We start from the raw sequence: 15,978 nt of genomic DNA, 5'->3' as shown, positions 1-15,978 counted from the left end.
GCGGGTGACACGTAAAAGCACCCACTACACTCTCTGAGTGGTTGGCGTTAGGAAGGGCATCCAGCTGTAGAAACTCTGCCAAATCAGACTGGAGCCTGGTGTTGCCATCCGGTTTCACCAGTCCTCAGTCAAATCGTCCAACCCATGCTAGCATGGAAAGCGGACGTTAAACGATGATGATGATGATGATGATGTAATCACTTTTATTTTATTTTTTTTGTTGTAGTGGAATAGTGTCAGTGACAAAGTATGACAAGGTTCCTCACACAATTCCATCTACTGTATGACAAAATGTTTTGACTGAAGTTATTACAAAATAAAATAAAAATGAATATAATGGAATGTGTATATTTTAAATGGCTATCATGACTCTACCATGATGCAGTTGTTAAATCCTTTCATTTTACTATTGCAGATTTTTGGTTGCTCCTCAATGTGTTTGTTTTGACTTCAAAATGTATGTGTGTACATGTGCATGTAAGTATGAGAATGCATGTGTGTATGTGCACGTATGCACATGTGTATGTATACACACACATACATACGTACATACACATTTACAGAGAGCAGAAACTAACACAAAAATGTAACTGAATATTAGAAGTTATATTGTGCTTACCTGCCTCTCCCGACGGAATTTCCACTGTAAAAGTAAAATAAATTTCTATAGAAGGACAATGAGACACAAATACTAGAATATCTAATTTATTAAATTTTCCAACAAAATAAGACAAAAGTTATCTAGTTTTTGTTCATTTCTGATTTTAAATCTTAATTCTATTTTGTAGAATAATTACTATTTATTAATAGTAGTGTTGAAAGAAAATTTTATAAGGCTAGTACAAGCAAGGTTAGTTATAATAATAGTTTGAAGTTGATAAAAATGCTATTTTGTCATAATGAAACTTTAATAATTATGTCACAAGAATTTATAAACTTTGAAAGAATGTGAAAAAATTTGTTTTTAACAGTTGAGCAAGTAAATATAGGATTAAAAAACCCTTGGGATAGTAAAAGTTAAAGGCTGCCTATGGGACTCAAACCCATTTCTTCTGTAAACATGACTATTTTAATTTCAAAGGAAACCTTAATATGTATGTAGAAAATACAAAAGTTCTTACCTTTAACAAAATGGAAAGACACACGAAAAAGAATATTATAAATATTGTTACAACGATTGCTCGATATATTGTCTAAAAAAAATAGAGAGAAAAAGGGAATGTATTTAGTTACTTCTGTGTTTTTAAATTTTCATATAAGCATATGAAATATACATGTCGCAAAAACGTTATTGAAATATATCAGATAATAAACAATAATATACAAAAAAATGATAGGAAAATAGTAGTTATTATGAAGCAATTCTTTAAAAACATTTCAAAGATTACAATAGATTTAAAATATGAATGTTACTTTTGAATGCAAAACATTATTTTTATAGTGAATCAGGCAACTTCTCAGTAAACAAGATTTAGCTTAGTTAAAATAATAAGATAAAAATCAGTATTATATGAATGATTCTTCATTTAAAAAACAATGTTCTTTTTGTTTGCAGCTGTCTTGATCATTAACTATGTTATTAATTATTTTTTAAAAACTCTTTTTAGTTAAGTCTTACTATTTTAGTTTACTCATATAAGAACACATAACCCTTTTTCTTTATTTGAAATAAATCATTTACACGGATAAGCAATATCTTATTGAAATTTTCATATTTTGTCTGAGAAGTTTTAATACATTAAAAGATTCATTAATGTGTGGGTCCCCACTTCCTTTACTATATACAGTGCATTTTTTTAATATAATCTTGATACTTCTTGTTACTAGTTATTATTTTACCAAAATTCTCTCTTGTTAAGTTGACTCCAACAAGACTCAGAATAATAAAATATCAAACTAGATATTTCCTAATTTTTTTCATTGCCATGCTCTCTTCTGTTAACCTTCTTGGATATGATACCTTGAGAGTACATTCTTGCACCACTCAAAAGCTATCCCCACCCACCCATGTAAAATGCAAGGTAACCATGAATCTCCTCTACAACAACATACCTGTTCCTGTTCCCCTTATCATACCTTAACTTCTTAACACCTTGCACAAAGCAACTGTTCTATCTCCTATCCTCCCTCACTAGTGCTGGGGCTACAAAAAAAAAAGCACCATAGAAACCATGCCTTAATTGAGACACCAGAGCAAGAAGTGGTTCACTGACCCATATGATCCTATTAGAATGTCCAACCCATTGCAGCATGGAATGAAGACATAAAAATGATGATGGTACTGCAAAGCATCCAGTTTGTTTCATAATCATCTGTGCAACTTCCCTGTTACACAAATTTATTGTGTGTGTCTTTCTGTGAGTACATATCTGAGGGTATGCACAGACACACACACACTCACACATTGTATGTATACATTTGCATTGCCACCAACATTATCAGCAGAAAGCTACACAAAGGAAATATTTCCTTCATTTTATAACCTATAAAAATGTTTTTTAATTCTTCATAAGACAAAAGATTAATCCAAACCATTAAACTTCAGAAGTGACGAAGAAATAATAGGAATTAAGCAGGCATTTTGTAGTTGATTATCTCTTTTAAATAATATCTATTTAAACATAAAACTGAAATAGCTATATTCAAATTTAAGTTGATAGTGTCAACTGTACCTACCTCAGAGAAATAACTCAATGCAGTTAATTAATTACTTGATACAAAATTTCTTATTGTAAGCTATAAATTAATGCTTAAATATAATTATAAGACTCTGACTGCAGATGTTTCATTTTAGCTTAAGAATTAATATCATAATTGTATCTTTGATAATATAGTCCTTTCTGCTAAAGGCACAAAGTCTGAAATTTGAGGTAGGAGACTAGTCGATTACATTGACCCCAGTGTTTCACTGGTACCTAATTAATTGACCCTGAAAAGATGGAAGGCCAAGTCGACCTTGGTAGAATGATAATGATAATACTTTCTACTAAAGGCACAAGGCCTGAAATTAAAAAAAATTTTTTTTGGGGGGGGAGACTAGTCGATTACATTGACCCTAATGCTTGACTGGAACTTATTTTATCGACTCTAAAAGGATGAAAGGCAAAGTCGACTATGGTAGAATTTGAACTCAGAACATAAGGATGGACGAAATGCTGCTAAGCAGTTTATCCAGTGTACTAATGACTCTGCCGGTTTACTACCCTAATAATAATAATAATAATAAAACAACAACAACGACAACAATGATAATGATTTCAAATTTTGGCACAAGACTGGCAATTTGCGGGGAGTGTGTAAGTTGATTACGTCGACCCCAGTGTTTGACTGGTACTTATTTTATCAACTCCAAAAGAATGAAAAGCAAAGTTGACCTCAGCAGAATTTGAACACAAAACATAAAGGCAGACAAAATGCAGCTAAGCATTTTGTCTGGTGTGCTAACAATTCTGCCATCTTGCCATCTTGGTATTGGTAGTTGTAGCAATATAAATAAATATATTTGTACCTGACTAACTGGATTTACTGAATCGGGAAGTCTTTCTTCTGTAGTAAACCAAATCCGTACACGCGCTCTCCTCCCTTTTGAAGTATTTACAATTTCCATAAGTTTGGCAGCTTCTCTACCACGAATAATCACAACTGGTCTTTGCAGTAGTGTTTGAGAAGAACGGCGCAACTAAAAAATAAAGCAACAAAAGATTTTTCAGTATAAAAATGTCTAATAACTGTTTAAGGAAACAAAGATTAAAGTTTAAATGTTAGTTTTATCAATAAAATAAAATTGATTTTGCTTTTAAATTAGGAAAGATGTGAGAGCAAAACAACTAGGTGGGAGTGGGGTTTTACGTTATTTTAAGATATCACATTTAATATCCAGTGATATGTTAATGACTTAGTTTTATATAAAAAATGTTATTAATTATCCCTTTTAAGGTAGTATATAACTTTTAAGCCACTGACCCTGAATGGGAAGATCAGCAAACAGATCTCTGACTTGTTTTGGAGAATTTGTTGCAATTGCTTCCTCCAGAGTCATATCCCAATGATGATCATATTTGTTGCAAACAAATCAAGTAAAAAAAATCACCAAAAATAGTCACTGGATTTTGCAATTAATTTCGATTATTCCCAAAATTTATTTCCAAGTTATAAAAGTTGTTATTGTACAAAAAAATTTGTCACAAAAAATCACGTAAAAAAAAAAAAGTCACCAAAAGCAATCGCAGTAATGAAGAACTTGGGAATCCAAAATTTCAGGATTGTAGGTCCAGATTTGACCTGGAATGTTTTTAATTTACTCATAGAGTTGGCCTTTAGATTATAAAAATTGTTATCATACAAAAAAATTTGTCACAAAATGTAATGGAAAGAAATTGCCAAAAACAATCGCAGTAATGAAAACTTAGGAATCCAAAATTTCAGGATTGCAGGTCCAGATTCAGCCAAGAATGTTTTTAATTTACTCACAAAGTCAGCCCTTAGATTATAAAAATCGTACAAAAAAATCACTGAAAACAATCGCAGTAATGAAAACTTGGGAATCCAAAATTTCAGGATTGCGGGTCCAGATTTGACCTGGAATGTTTTTAATTTACTCATGGAGTCAGCCTGATTCCAAAATAGTATGATATGTTGGGCTACAGTCTCTAGGAGAAAAGTTTAAAAAGTGTGACGAACTGACATTCGGATTTATTATGTGAGAAGACAATATTTTTTTCTCCAGTGCAATACACACACACACACACATTACCTTGATAACATACATTTTCAGATATATTGGACTGATTGGTACTCTGTACTTCTTTTTATGTCTAAATATGCTGGCACAATAGAAACAATTGTCAGTCCTGTATGATGCAACCATTAAATATAGGATGTGATTTTTCTCCATCATTGTTCATATTGTTACATGTATGTGTATGTACGTATACATATATATGAAGTGCCAATCACTTAAAGGAATGGTAATTTGGTACTGCTCATCTCCTTTGTAAATTGGATAGATGGGTGTAGGTTGTTCAGAAGGATACTGAATTCTTTCACAATGTTTTGAGATTTTGTCCAGATTATAAAGCAATCGTTGAGGTACCTCTTCCATGCTTTTTCAATATACTTCCTAAATTCGGTGCTGTATCTCACCTCTATTTCCTGGTAGAGTTTTTGTTCTAAGTATCCTATCACAGAGTTTGCGTAAATGGGAGAAAACCTTGTTCCCATGGCTGTGCCTTTAATTTGGATGTAATTCTTTCCATTGAAGAAGAAAGTGTTGCTTTCCAGAATAAGTCTGAGTCTAATACAAATGTCACTGTGAATCTGTTGGAAATTGCTTCTCTATGTTTATCTACCCAGTATTTAATTACCTTTATTCCTAAATCATGTGAGATATTGGTGTAAAGGCATACTACATCAAAGTTCAGTAGGATTGAGCTTGTTTAGGTTGTTTTGGGAAGATGGAACAGGAAATCGATGCTATCCCGAATGAGGCTGGGTATGTAGGTACATACAGTGGTTTCAAAATAATGTCGATGAAATTGCTTAGACAATGGGTAGGGCATGCTGGGCCAGCTATAATTGGTCTTAAGTTTTAAGTCTTTTGGATATAGTGATTTTATGTATTCACTTCCTTGTTCTTTTACTTATGTATTTTTGGTAAACCATAAAAGTTGCTGGGTTTTGGCTCGAATTGGTGATGTATTCTCTTTCATTGTCAGTGAATGAGTTGTAGTGTTTTGAAACCAAGTAAAATGTGACAAATCAAGCTGACTTCCACTTTAAGTGTTTTTAGGTAACTTTTGACACTTTAATCTAGTATTTTGCCCTTTTATTTTCAATTGTCCAAAATAAATGATCTAATATACAACATAAAAATAAAACAAAATTATTTCAGTACACTACAGGAATCATAATTGAAGGAAGTAGTAGAAAAATAAGTTGTTGATACCAGGGTTTTCGTTAAAATAAATGGTAAGAAGCTCACTTTGCAACCTCACAGTTTTGGATTCAATCCCAGTGTGTGGTACCTTGCACAAGTTTCTTCTACTATGGCCTTGGGCTGACTGATGCCTTATGAATAAATTTGATACATGGAAATTGTGTAAAAGCCAATTGTGTGTGTGTGTCTCTGTGTTTGTCCACCACAACCACCACCACCACCACCACTTGATAATTTGTGTTGGTTTGTTTGTGTCCCCATAACTTAGCATATCAGTGAAAGACCCAATAGAATAAGTACCAGATTTTAAAACAAATAAGTACTGGGGCTGGTTGATTTGTTCAACTAAACCCTTCAGCCCATGACTGAAACAAGCAAAAGAGAAGTGAATCAGAACTAATCCTGGGAACAATATGAAAATTATTCAAATATAACAAAGTGTACCTGTCGAGCTGCATCTGGATCTTCTGTGATATCAAATACTATTGCTGTTGCTCCCTTCTCAATTGCTCGTTCAGCCTGGAAACAGAGAATAGATATATTTAAAATAGATAGTCACATATTCTAACACGGAAGTTTCAATACAGTGTATAGATAGTTACATACAGGAGTTGTGTATGGATGTAGCCAGTTGCATACAGAAGTGCCGATCACTTAAAGTGGATAAATTTGTGGAAGAGGGAGACCCAGGAAGACTGGACAAAGTATTGAAGGCTGATCTCAAGACACTGAGCCTTACAAAGAAAATGACTAAAGGCTGCAATATCTGGTACATTGCTATACTCAAGAGGACTCGTCTGCCACAGCAGAATTGATACCAGTGTTGGTGCCACATAAAAAAAGCAGCCAGTACACTCTGTGGAGTGGTTGGCATTAAGAAGGGCATTCAGCTGTAGAAACCATGTCAGAACAGACAATGGAGCCTGGTGCAGCCCTTAGTCTTACCAGCTCCAGTCAAGCATGTGAATAACTTCTCTTCTAGGGTGAAAGGAATTGTCCATAAAATGTAACTACATGTTCCATGACTTTTGGAAAATCATATAAGAATTCCATGGCAAAATAAGTTTGGGAACCAAATACCAAAATGTTTGCTGGTCTATTTGGGATAACCTTGTGATAACTTTATAAATTATAAGGACCCAAGTTTGTAGGTCTATAGGCAATTTTGTCATTTTCTAAAAGGAGAGGTTATGATAATTACATAGAAATATTCAACAGGACCAGTTCTACTCTTGATGTCTTCTATGAAATGTTCTCTCAAAGCTGCAGAGGTGTGCAGCTGCACTGCCTACATTGGTTTTGTGTTATCAAACTGTTACTATTCATTTTAATTTACAAATGAGCTTGATAGGTTGCAATAAAGTTGGAACACAATTTACTAGTTTTGAATTTAAAATAATTTTTACCAAAAGAACCATAAGTTCTACACAGTGGATGAGAAAAATTAGAGAGAATGTTGATTCCATGAGTATTCTATCTTAGTTTTCTCTATCACAATGTCACTGACAGACTTATATAAGTTTGGGAGATTTGTTATTTATATTGCTTTTATTTTTTGAAGAAAAATATTATTTATAAAAATTACAATTTATTTTTTATTATTGGTACCATTAAAGAAAAAAGGACAAGGTAATAGTATGAAGAAGTTGGTGACAGCAGTAATGAAATTACCAATGTCACCATCACTACCAAATTAATTCACCTAAAAGTCAGTATACACTCTACATATCCCTCTCTATGGAATAACATTCAATTTAGGAAAATAATCAATCTTCTGCCATTTTATCTGTAAACTTCTTAGTTCTACAAAGAATAACTTTATTGTTAAATTTACAAAATCATGAAATTGCAAATTTAAATTTAATTTATTCCACATTTAACATATTTAACTTATTTATCTACCAAATTATTCTACACGATAAAATTTTAATATTTTATGCAACATAGTTGAAAAGAGTTGAATCTATAGACTAACAACCAAGTAGTGGCTTGATCTAGTTCAAAATATATCTCCTGGGTTAAGCTGGATTGCATTACTACTGAGATGACCTGGGGGAAAGGATCAGGTTTTCAGGATTTTTAACATCAGACGCATTCACTCAAATGAGTCTGTCAGGGTTGATTAGGTTCCAACTTAATCCCAGTAGCATCCACTCACAGATCAAACCCCTTAATCAAAAACCATTTGGAGGCTTTCTCTGTTGCTTTGTTCATTGACTGAATTACCCTTGTTTTGTTAGCTTTCTTATGCCGAATCAGTTAAGGACTTTGCAGGATGAGTATCCTGTAAAACTCTTACAGCCCACCACCCCATGGGTTCACAGGGACCTCTGTCCAGCATCTATCCTGGCACTGCTCCAACAGGATCTAGTACTCTGTATATTTTCTCTCATTGGCTTCTTTGATGTGCTCCTCTCAAAGTATTTAGTTATAGATATCAAATTATATGTTTACCTTTTCATACATAGACATCATACAACCAGCCATTTGTGAACCTTCTAATTTCATAACACCAACCCATTGTTCCGGATAAGCCATGTAGTCATCATTATTACACAATGCCACAGGATGAACCTATAAAATTAAAGAGAAGAAAAAAAATGCACTGGATTAGAAAATGTCAATCACAATATTAAAGCTGAGATTCTCCTTTAATTAAAAATTTTCTCATTCTGAATTAATATGTTAAGCACTATAAAGTAATTCAACTTTTAAAATATTTCAGCTTGAATGAAAATGAAAGCCTGAAAACAGATTCCATAAGAAATTAAATTTATGGTTTCTTAAATAAGCATACAGAGTGAGATTTTCAAAGCTTGTCTTTATCCAAAGCATTAGAAATATGTGAAGTTGTCTAAACAGGAAGTGAAAACCAGCTTCTGGATTCAGCTGGCTGAAAATTTGTATAAAACAACTAAAAAATAAAGTTGAAATGGTAGTAAGAAGAAGTTAACGCTTAAGATTATTTTCGTTTTTGAGAGTTCACAATAAAGATTAATTGTTCTTAACGAAAAAAGTTATATTTGAAAGAGAAAACAGGGAATTCTATTCTTTATACATTTTGTGTAACAGTTATATTAACACAGGTAAAAAAATAATATAAAATTTTCTCCAGCAATTACTGAAGTGCACCTGAGCACTGTATACAATAATCTCACTGTTGCTATAATTGTCATTCCAATATCAAAGGATACAAAGTTTTTCTTTAAGAACAAGCAAATTAATCTTTTTTAACAATTTACTTGTTAGGAGTTGTCTCCCTTACCCACACTACCTTATGTTTTAGACTTTATAAGAATTTTCACTCTTTTAATAAACTAAATATAATTTCAGCTGTTTAGATGTCCCCCCCCCCCGCATTTCTTCGTTCATTTGCCATCTTAATATTTACAATTTCTGCTTCTTTTTATTATTATTATTGACCAGAAATCATATTTTTTAACAAATACAAAAATAACATCTTTCATCTTTCTTTCAAATTTTCTATTTAGTTTATCAAATTATCCATAATTTTTCAATAAAAATATTCCCAGTTGACTCGACAAAAAGATTCTGTGCATATAATTTGATAATATAAAAGCTAGATTAACTTTTAATACTTTCTGAGATATGAGCAATGATCTTGTTAGACATTCCTTTCATATATTATCTAATCTCCTACACTTATATGTTTAATGTATTACTGATATGAAAGCTGTCTTGCAGTGTAGAGCATTACTTATCTTTAATAACAAGTCAGTCATCACTGATAACATAAGAGCTATACTTCAGATAGCTTTTGACAAGAAAATCAGTGAGTAACTTAATACATAATGAAACATTACAAACTGGAAGAATCTCCGTTAGATAACAGTTGATTTGGTATTTTTAGATTTTATTATCTGACAATACATTAACAAGCAAGGAAAGAAAAATTAAAAGAAAATGTTTCTGTTATTTTATTTATTTCAGATGAACATAAAATGTAAAAAAAAAAACAGAAACTCTTCATTTAGATGAAAGTCAGTTATGATTAATGTCAATCTATTTGTCTACTAATCACAAAGTAGACCCAGTGGTAGAGACTAAAATAGTTAATATAACTTGGCTGGATAGGTGATGCACTTTTACTGAGTCTATGTAAACATCTATCTCGCACTCACTCATTCATTCTCTCCCGCCCTCACTCTCTGACCTCTATTCTGTTTATCACTTCATAAACATTAAATTAGCTAAAAGTCTCATCAGCTGATAAATTCAGGATTAAAAAAAAAATTAAGATAATTTGTTCAAAAATTATTTTTAAAGATATTTCTACAATATCTCTTTCATATAATTAAATTCTTAGAGACTCTTAAAACTTAAGTATTTGTAAGTATATCTATTAAACCTACATTTGATGTTAAAACTCATTTGCATATTCAATTTATCATTAGATGATGATGATGAGGAGGAACAGTCTCTAATCTGACACAACAGTTATTATCAAACTAAAACAGAGGTTACAATTGAGGTCTGTTCATTATTTATGTAGACTAAACTTTCCCTTAAGACAGGCCTGCTTTTCAAGGTCAGAAAATACCTTTCTCTCTCTCTCTCTCTCTCTCCCACACAATCATTTGAAAGCTATATCCCCATAAAAAGCAAATCATCACAGATATGTCATACCTTTACTCTTGTCTTTTCTACTCCTTCTGTAATAACTCCTACTTATTCAAGCCCTGCATGCTGTGCAATCCAAAATATGGTTAATGCAACTACCTCTTCCTCTTTTCATTTTTACTGTCTTACTTTCCAAACCTCAGAAATATTCAGTCCTATAATTCCCTGGAACTTTCACTCTTCCTATGTTTTCTTAACTGATGCTGATCTACAGAAGTTCAAGTTGAACATCAACCTGATCGACCTCACCTATCTCATGAATTAACAAGGGAGCCAGTACAGATGTTCAGCTAGCTAGAAGTAGTAGTGAAATCACTCTCAAATATCTTACAAAGTAAGATAACATTTGATATTGTATTCTTTGACATTACCCATTATTACTGATCACAAGTCTTCTCAGCCACAATTAACATGAGGCTAAAACAACAACAATAAACACACCAGTTAGGGATGCACTGTAAAGACTATAAATACCACCTTTTATAATAATCATAAAACTAGTAATTAACTAATGTTGCTTTTTTTTTAATCCTCATAAGTATTTCTAATTGGATTTTTAATGCTCACTACATTAAATATAACACTAGCTTGACTATTGTTATTCATGCAGACCATGTCTCTGAGTAATTTATTCTCTAAATCATCTTTGCCCTATCTTGGTGCTGAATGTTGTTATCATTAGCAGAGTGCAAGGCAGCAAACTGGCAGAGGTGTTAGAACACCAGGCAAAATGCTTAGTGATGTTTCATCCATCTTTATGTTCTGAGTTCAAATTCTGTCAACATTGACTTTATTTTTCGCCCCTTCGGAGCTGTTAAGGTAAGTACTAGTTGAGTAATGGGGGTAATATAATTGACTTAGCCCTCCCCCAAAATTGCTGGCCTTGTGCCAAAATTTAAAAGCATTATTAGCAGAATGCTGGACTAAAAACCTGACTGTATTTAGTTTTGTCCTTGTATGTTGCAAGTTTTGATCTTGTTTTAAATGCCTTAATTTTTCATCTGACCATAAATAATAACGTAAGTACCAGATATATAGTGGCACCGGTCCATTCAAATACACCTGTCTCCTATAAATTATGGAATTTTTTGTTTCTTTATTCTTAGTGCAAATTTAAACCTCTAATACTTGTTATTGAATTGTTGGTGCTCACTTGTGTATTCCATCTTACACTTTTTTCTTTTTATCAACTCCTTATAAATTGCACTTACTACTTTCACACTTCTGATGTTATCATCATTATAGAGACTTCTTTTTTCTGAGGAGAGAAGACAAAAATCATTGTCTCATTAACTTTCCTTCAACCAGTTGATACTTTGGATAAAATTTCTTTGCATTAACTCGTTAGTTGTAGAACTACTCTTTTCACTCTGACAAACTAATAACATGGGCGTTTAAAACTCAATATTACTCAAAGAAGTCAAAATCTGTGGGGAAAATTAAAGTTGTTGATATTCTATTGGGTCATCCCATAAATAAAGCAGTTTTTAAATACTTCTTTTATTTTTCAAAATTAAAATAAAGTTCTTTTTTAAATCTAAAATATACTCTACTTCATTTTCTATAATGCTCTTCCATCTAACTGGTAGACTTACAAGGCCCTTCTTCCAAAATTTACTTGTCCATCATGAAAAATACTCCTCCAGTACTGTTCTGACTTTATCTACAGAATTCATATTTTTTCCATCCAAATGATTTTGAAGACTGTGGAATATATGATAATCAGATGGGGCAATATCCATCAAATATGGTGGGTGGGGGCATCATTTCCCATTCAAACTGCTCCAGCCTTTGGAATGTCATCCTTACTGTATGTGGCCAAGCATTATCCTGATGGAAGAACACCTTTTGTCTTGAAACCAAAGATGGTTGTTTTTCTTCTAGTGCTGACTTAAGCTGCTCAAACTGCTCACAGTAGATTTCTTTTGTTATCGTTTAGTTTGGGTTTAAAAGTTCAAAGTGGACTAACGACATCTTATGTGGGTGAAGACCTTCTTTAGCCTGGGGTGCCGGTGTTTCTCCTTTCCCTACCCACTGTCTTCGGCACTTGACATTTTTATAGAGTACCCATTTCACTATTCAGTCCAAAAAAGATTCATTCGTGAGATGTGACAGCAAATAAGAGTACACATTCACTCTCTGCGCACAATTAGATTCCAAAAGTTTGTGAACCCACTGACCCAATTTGCTGACTTTTCCAATGGCATGCAGGTGTCAATAAATGATTGACTGGCCAAATCCAAGCTTCTCTGCTAGTTCCTCAACAGTTACAATGAGATTTTGTTCCACCAGTGTTTGTAGGACATCTTTGTTGAGCTCTACAGATCTTCCAGGACGAGGCTCGTCTTCTAGGCTGTAGTTTCTGGCTTGGAATTTCTGGAACCATCATTGACACTGGCTAACACTTATTGTCCTCGCACTTTCCATTACATTGTTGCCTTTATTGAACTCATAAAGCAAAATATGCTGAATATGCTCCTTTGTCACTTTCATTATAGCTTTGAAAAAAATAACTGTTAAAATCAAACTACACTCTTCAAAACTTGCACTAATAATAAGGACAAGGTAAAATTACTACCTGCTTTTATAGCAAGTTGATGCAAGTAGTTTATCCTGTCCCCTCTGACTTTTAGTTCATGCAGTTGAAAAAACTGCATTATTTATGGGATGACCCAATACAAAGGCTACAACAAAGTTACAGTTAAAACAATTCACACTCAATCAACTTACTTTTGCTTTCTTTCAAGGATAGAGCAAATAAGCATGTCTAGAACTTTTGATATTCAACTATTCAACATATTGTATGACCTCCAAAGCTTTACTTTATATGAACTACTATAAAAAAATAACGGAATATATACGTAATTATTTGTCATAATTTCTAACATATTTAATTCATCATGTGTTTAGTACCCAACTATAATAGAATGTCTTACAAGTTTATCAAAAGTTTCTACAATATATATTATCAAAATATAAGTAGTTGAGTTTGCATAAACAGTCCAGAGTTTTTTTTAACAAATACTTCTTAAATTAAATTTTAGTTACATTTGTAAATTAAAGTTTTATTATGTTTAAAACTATCGAAAAAGAAAAGAAAGATTCACTCAACTATGCCAGTCAGAAAAATTTTTTAAACGTTTTTATTGCTTAGTAATGCAAAGGAAACCAGCACCTGGGGCCTTTTGCAGGACCTCTGAGAGGAGTAGAGGAATAAAGGAAGATACTCCATTACATGCATTATCCTTAAACAGGAGATTTCATCCAAATGCTTATTTCTTTACTGCCCACAAGGGGGCTAAACATAGAGGGGACAAACAAGGACAGACAAACAGATTAAGTCAATTACATCGACTCCAGTGCGTAACTGGTACTTATTTAATCGACCCCGAAAGGATGAAAGGCAAAGTCGACCTCGGCGGAATTTGAACTCAGAACGTAGCGGCAGATGAAATACCACTAAGCATTTCGCCCGGCGTGCTAACGATTCTGCCAGCTCGCCGCCTTTCATCCAATGCTAACAATAAAGTAGACTTTATTAAAGATACTGAAGAATTAAGTACTAGCATTAAACTGGAAGATCGATTAAGCCTACCACCCAATAATGAAAACAGTCCATGAAAGGAAAAGACAAAGAAAAGAGATATAAAGAATAAAGAAGTTAATATATGTGTGTGTGTGTGTATGTGCATGTGTGTGTGCATGTGTGTACAAATCTCCAAACTAGCAAGGCTGTTTTCACAGGTTGTGCTGATTTGTTGTTTAGTTCCAGGTTAGCCCTGATTGAGTAGAGCAATGGTCAAAGATCTTCCAGCTGTGATTATTCTGACTTTTTGTATAAAAGGGACTACATTGTATGTGTAATTTACGGGAGATGTAGCTATTGTTTCTAGTAAGTAGAGTGACCGTATAAACACCTTCCTCATTGTTCCCAATGAAGGTATCAACTAATGTTACATTAACACCTCGTTAATCCACAAAAACAATACAACAAATGACTAGCAGCTCACCAAGTAAATGATGAAATACAGCAACAGAACAGCAATCATTGTAATCATTTTTATATCAATAGTGCAAAACAGATTGTTAGATTCTACATTTACAACTCCAATGAAAAGCAAGAAATATTAATATACAAATAATTTTATGCAAACCTAGTATATCAAAGTATTTCTATTAAATATCTAACTGCTGTATTTAAGGGGTTATACCAATCTGAAAGTACATAAAATATAATTTTTTTAAAATAATGGTGGGGGGCATACATTGGTAGAAGGCAGATTTAATTCCAAATTTTATTTAATTTGCTTCACGGGAAGGACTGTTCCAACGAAGTCGCATATTGTCCTCGCCTTCGAAATGCAAAGTAGATGGAACAGGGACAACTGATGAAGGGAAATATTCTTTATGTTGCATGTCTCGTTTCTCTGTTTGTGTTTTTCATTCTTTGAAAAAAAGTTCATTTTCTGTCTTCGTCTTTGTTTTCATTTCTCATTGTGTTTAACGTTTTTTTGTGATGTCCTGTACTCATATATGCATATAGATGTAGGTATGTACATATGTATGGTTATATGCATATATTTATATATTATTTATATTATTATATATATATATATACACAAATATATGCATACATATGTACACATATACATGCACACATATATACATATATATACATATAAATCTCGATATCTATATACATCTGTATATATATATATATATATATATATATATATATATATATATATATATATATACATACATACATATACATGTATACTATACATTATATATATATGTATATGCATGTATGTATGAATGTATATATGTGAGATAATAGTTTCACTTTAACAGTTTCAGTATTAATAGTGAAACTATCAAACTGAAAGTATCTGACATTACAATAGAGATGTTATTGTTTCACTTTTGACACATAATACTGAAATAGTGTAAGAGATTGCTCTGGGCTCGTATTAAGCAAGAAGTTGAAAATTTTTTGGGCTCATGACACTGCGCATGGACCCTAAGTAAAGCATGTGTAAAATTTGAATGAAAGCAGTTGGGTAGTTCTTGAGTTTTAGGGTTTTACACATACAGACTCACTTACAGACAGACATTCTTAGTTTTATATATATATATATATATATATATATATAGGTACAAAAAAGGAAAAAGACAAAAAAAAACAACAAAGTGAGGACGTGATACAGATTGTGTTACTGGACGCTTGGGAAAGGAAAGAAATATAGATATATATATATATATATATCCAGTAATCTTCCACACAGTTTCAATCTACTCAGTTTCACTTACAAGATTTGGATTGAGCTAAGCTTATGATACCTTGGTGACTGAAGAAAACTTCTTAACCATTTGCCCATATTTGTGTCTCCCCCCCCCCC

The 15,978-nt window shown here is 32.6% G+C and overlaps 1 protein-coding gene across 3 annotated transcripts in view; it reads right to left on the bottom strand.

Annotated features, from left to right (window-relative positions):
• The window catches only part of LOC106876273 (serine-rich adhesin for platelets), a 141,872-nt gene that overhangs the window by 10,670 nt on the left and 115,224 nt on the right, over positions 1 to 15,978 (bottom strand). For all 3 annotated transcript variants that reach the window (XM_052966689.1, XM_052966683.1, XM_052966696.1), the window contains 5 exons: positions 8,390 to 8,509; positions 6,380 to 6,454; positions 3,509 to 3,679; positions 1,122 to 1,193; positions 620 to 643 (listed from right to left, as the gene is read on the bottom strand). In XM_052966689.1, the coding sequence (XP_052822649.1) occupies positions 620 to 643; positions 1,122 to 1,193; positions 3,509 to 3,679; positions 6,380 to 6,454; positions 8,390 to 8,509 (462 nt within the window). The remainder of the gene's footprint in view (positions 1 to 619; positions 644 to 1,121; positions 1,194 to 3,508; positions 3,680 to 6,379; positions 6,455 to 8,389; positions 8,510 to 15,978) is intronic.

This window comes from Octopus bimaculoides, chromosome 1, assembly GCF_001194135.2.
Source record: "Octopus bimaculoides isolate UCB-OBI-ISO-001 chromosome 1, ASM119413v2, whole genome shotgun sequence".
NCBI classification, from domain to species: Eukaryota; Metazoa; Mollusca; class Cephalopoda; order Octopoda; family Octopodidae; genus Octopus; species Octopus bimaculoides.
Note: the sequence above shows the minus strand (reverse complement) of the source record. Positions and strands in the feature narration are given on the sequence as shown.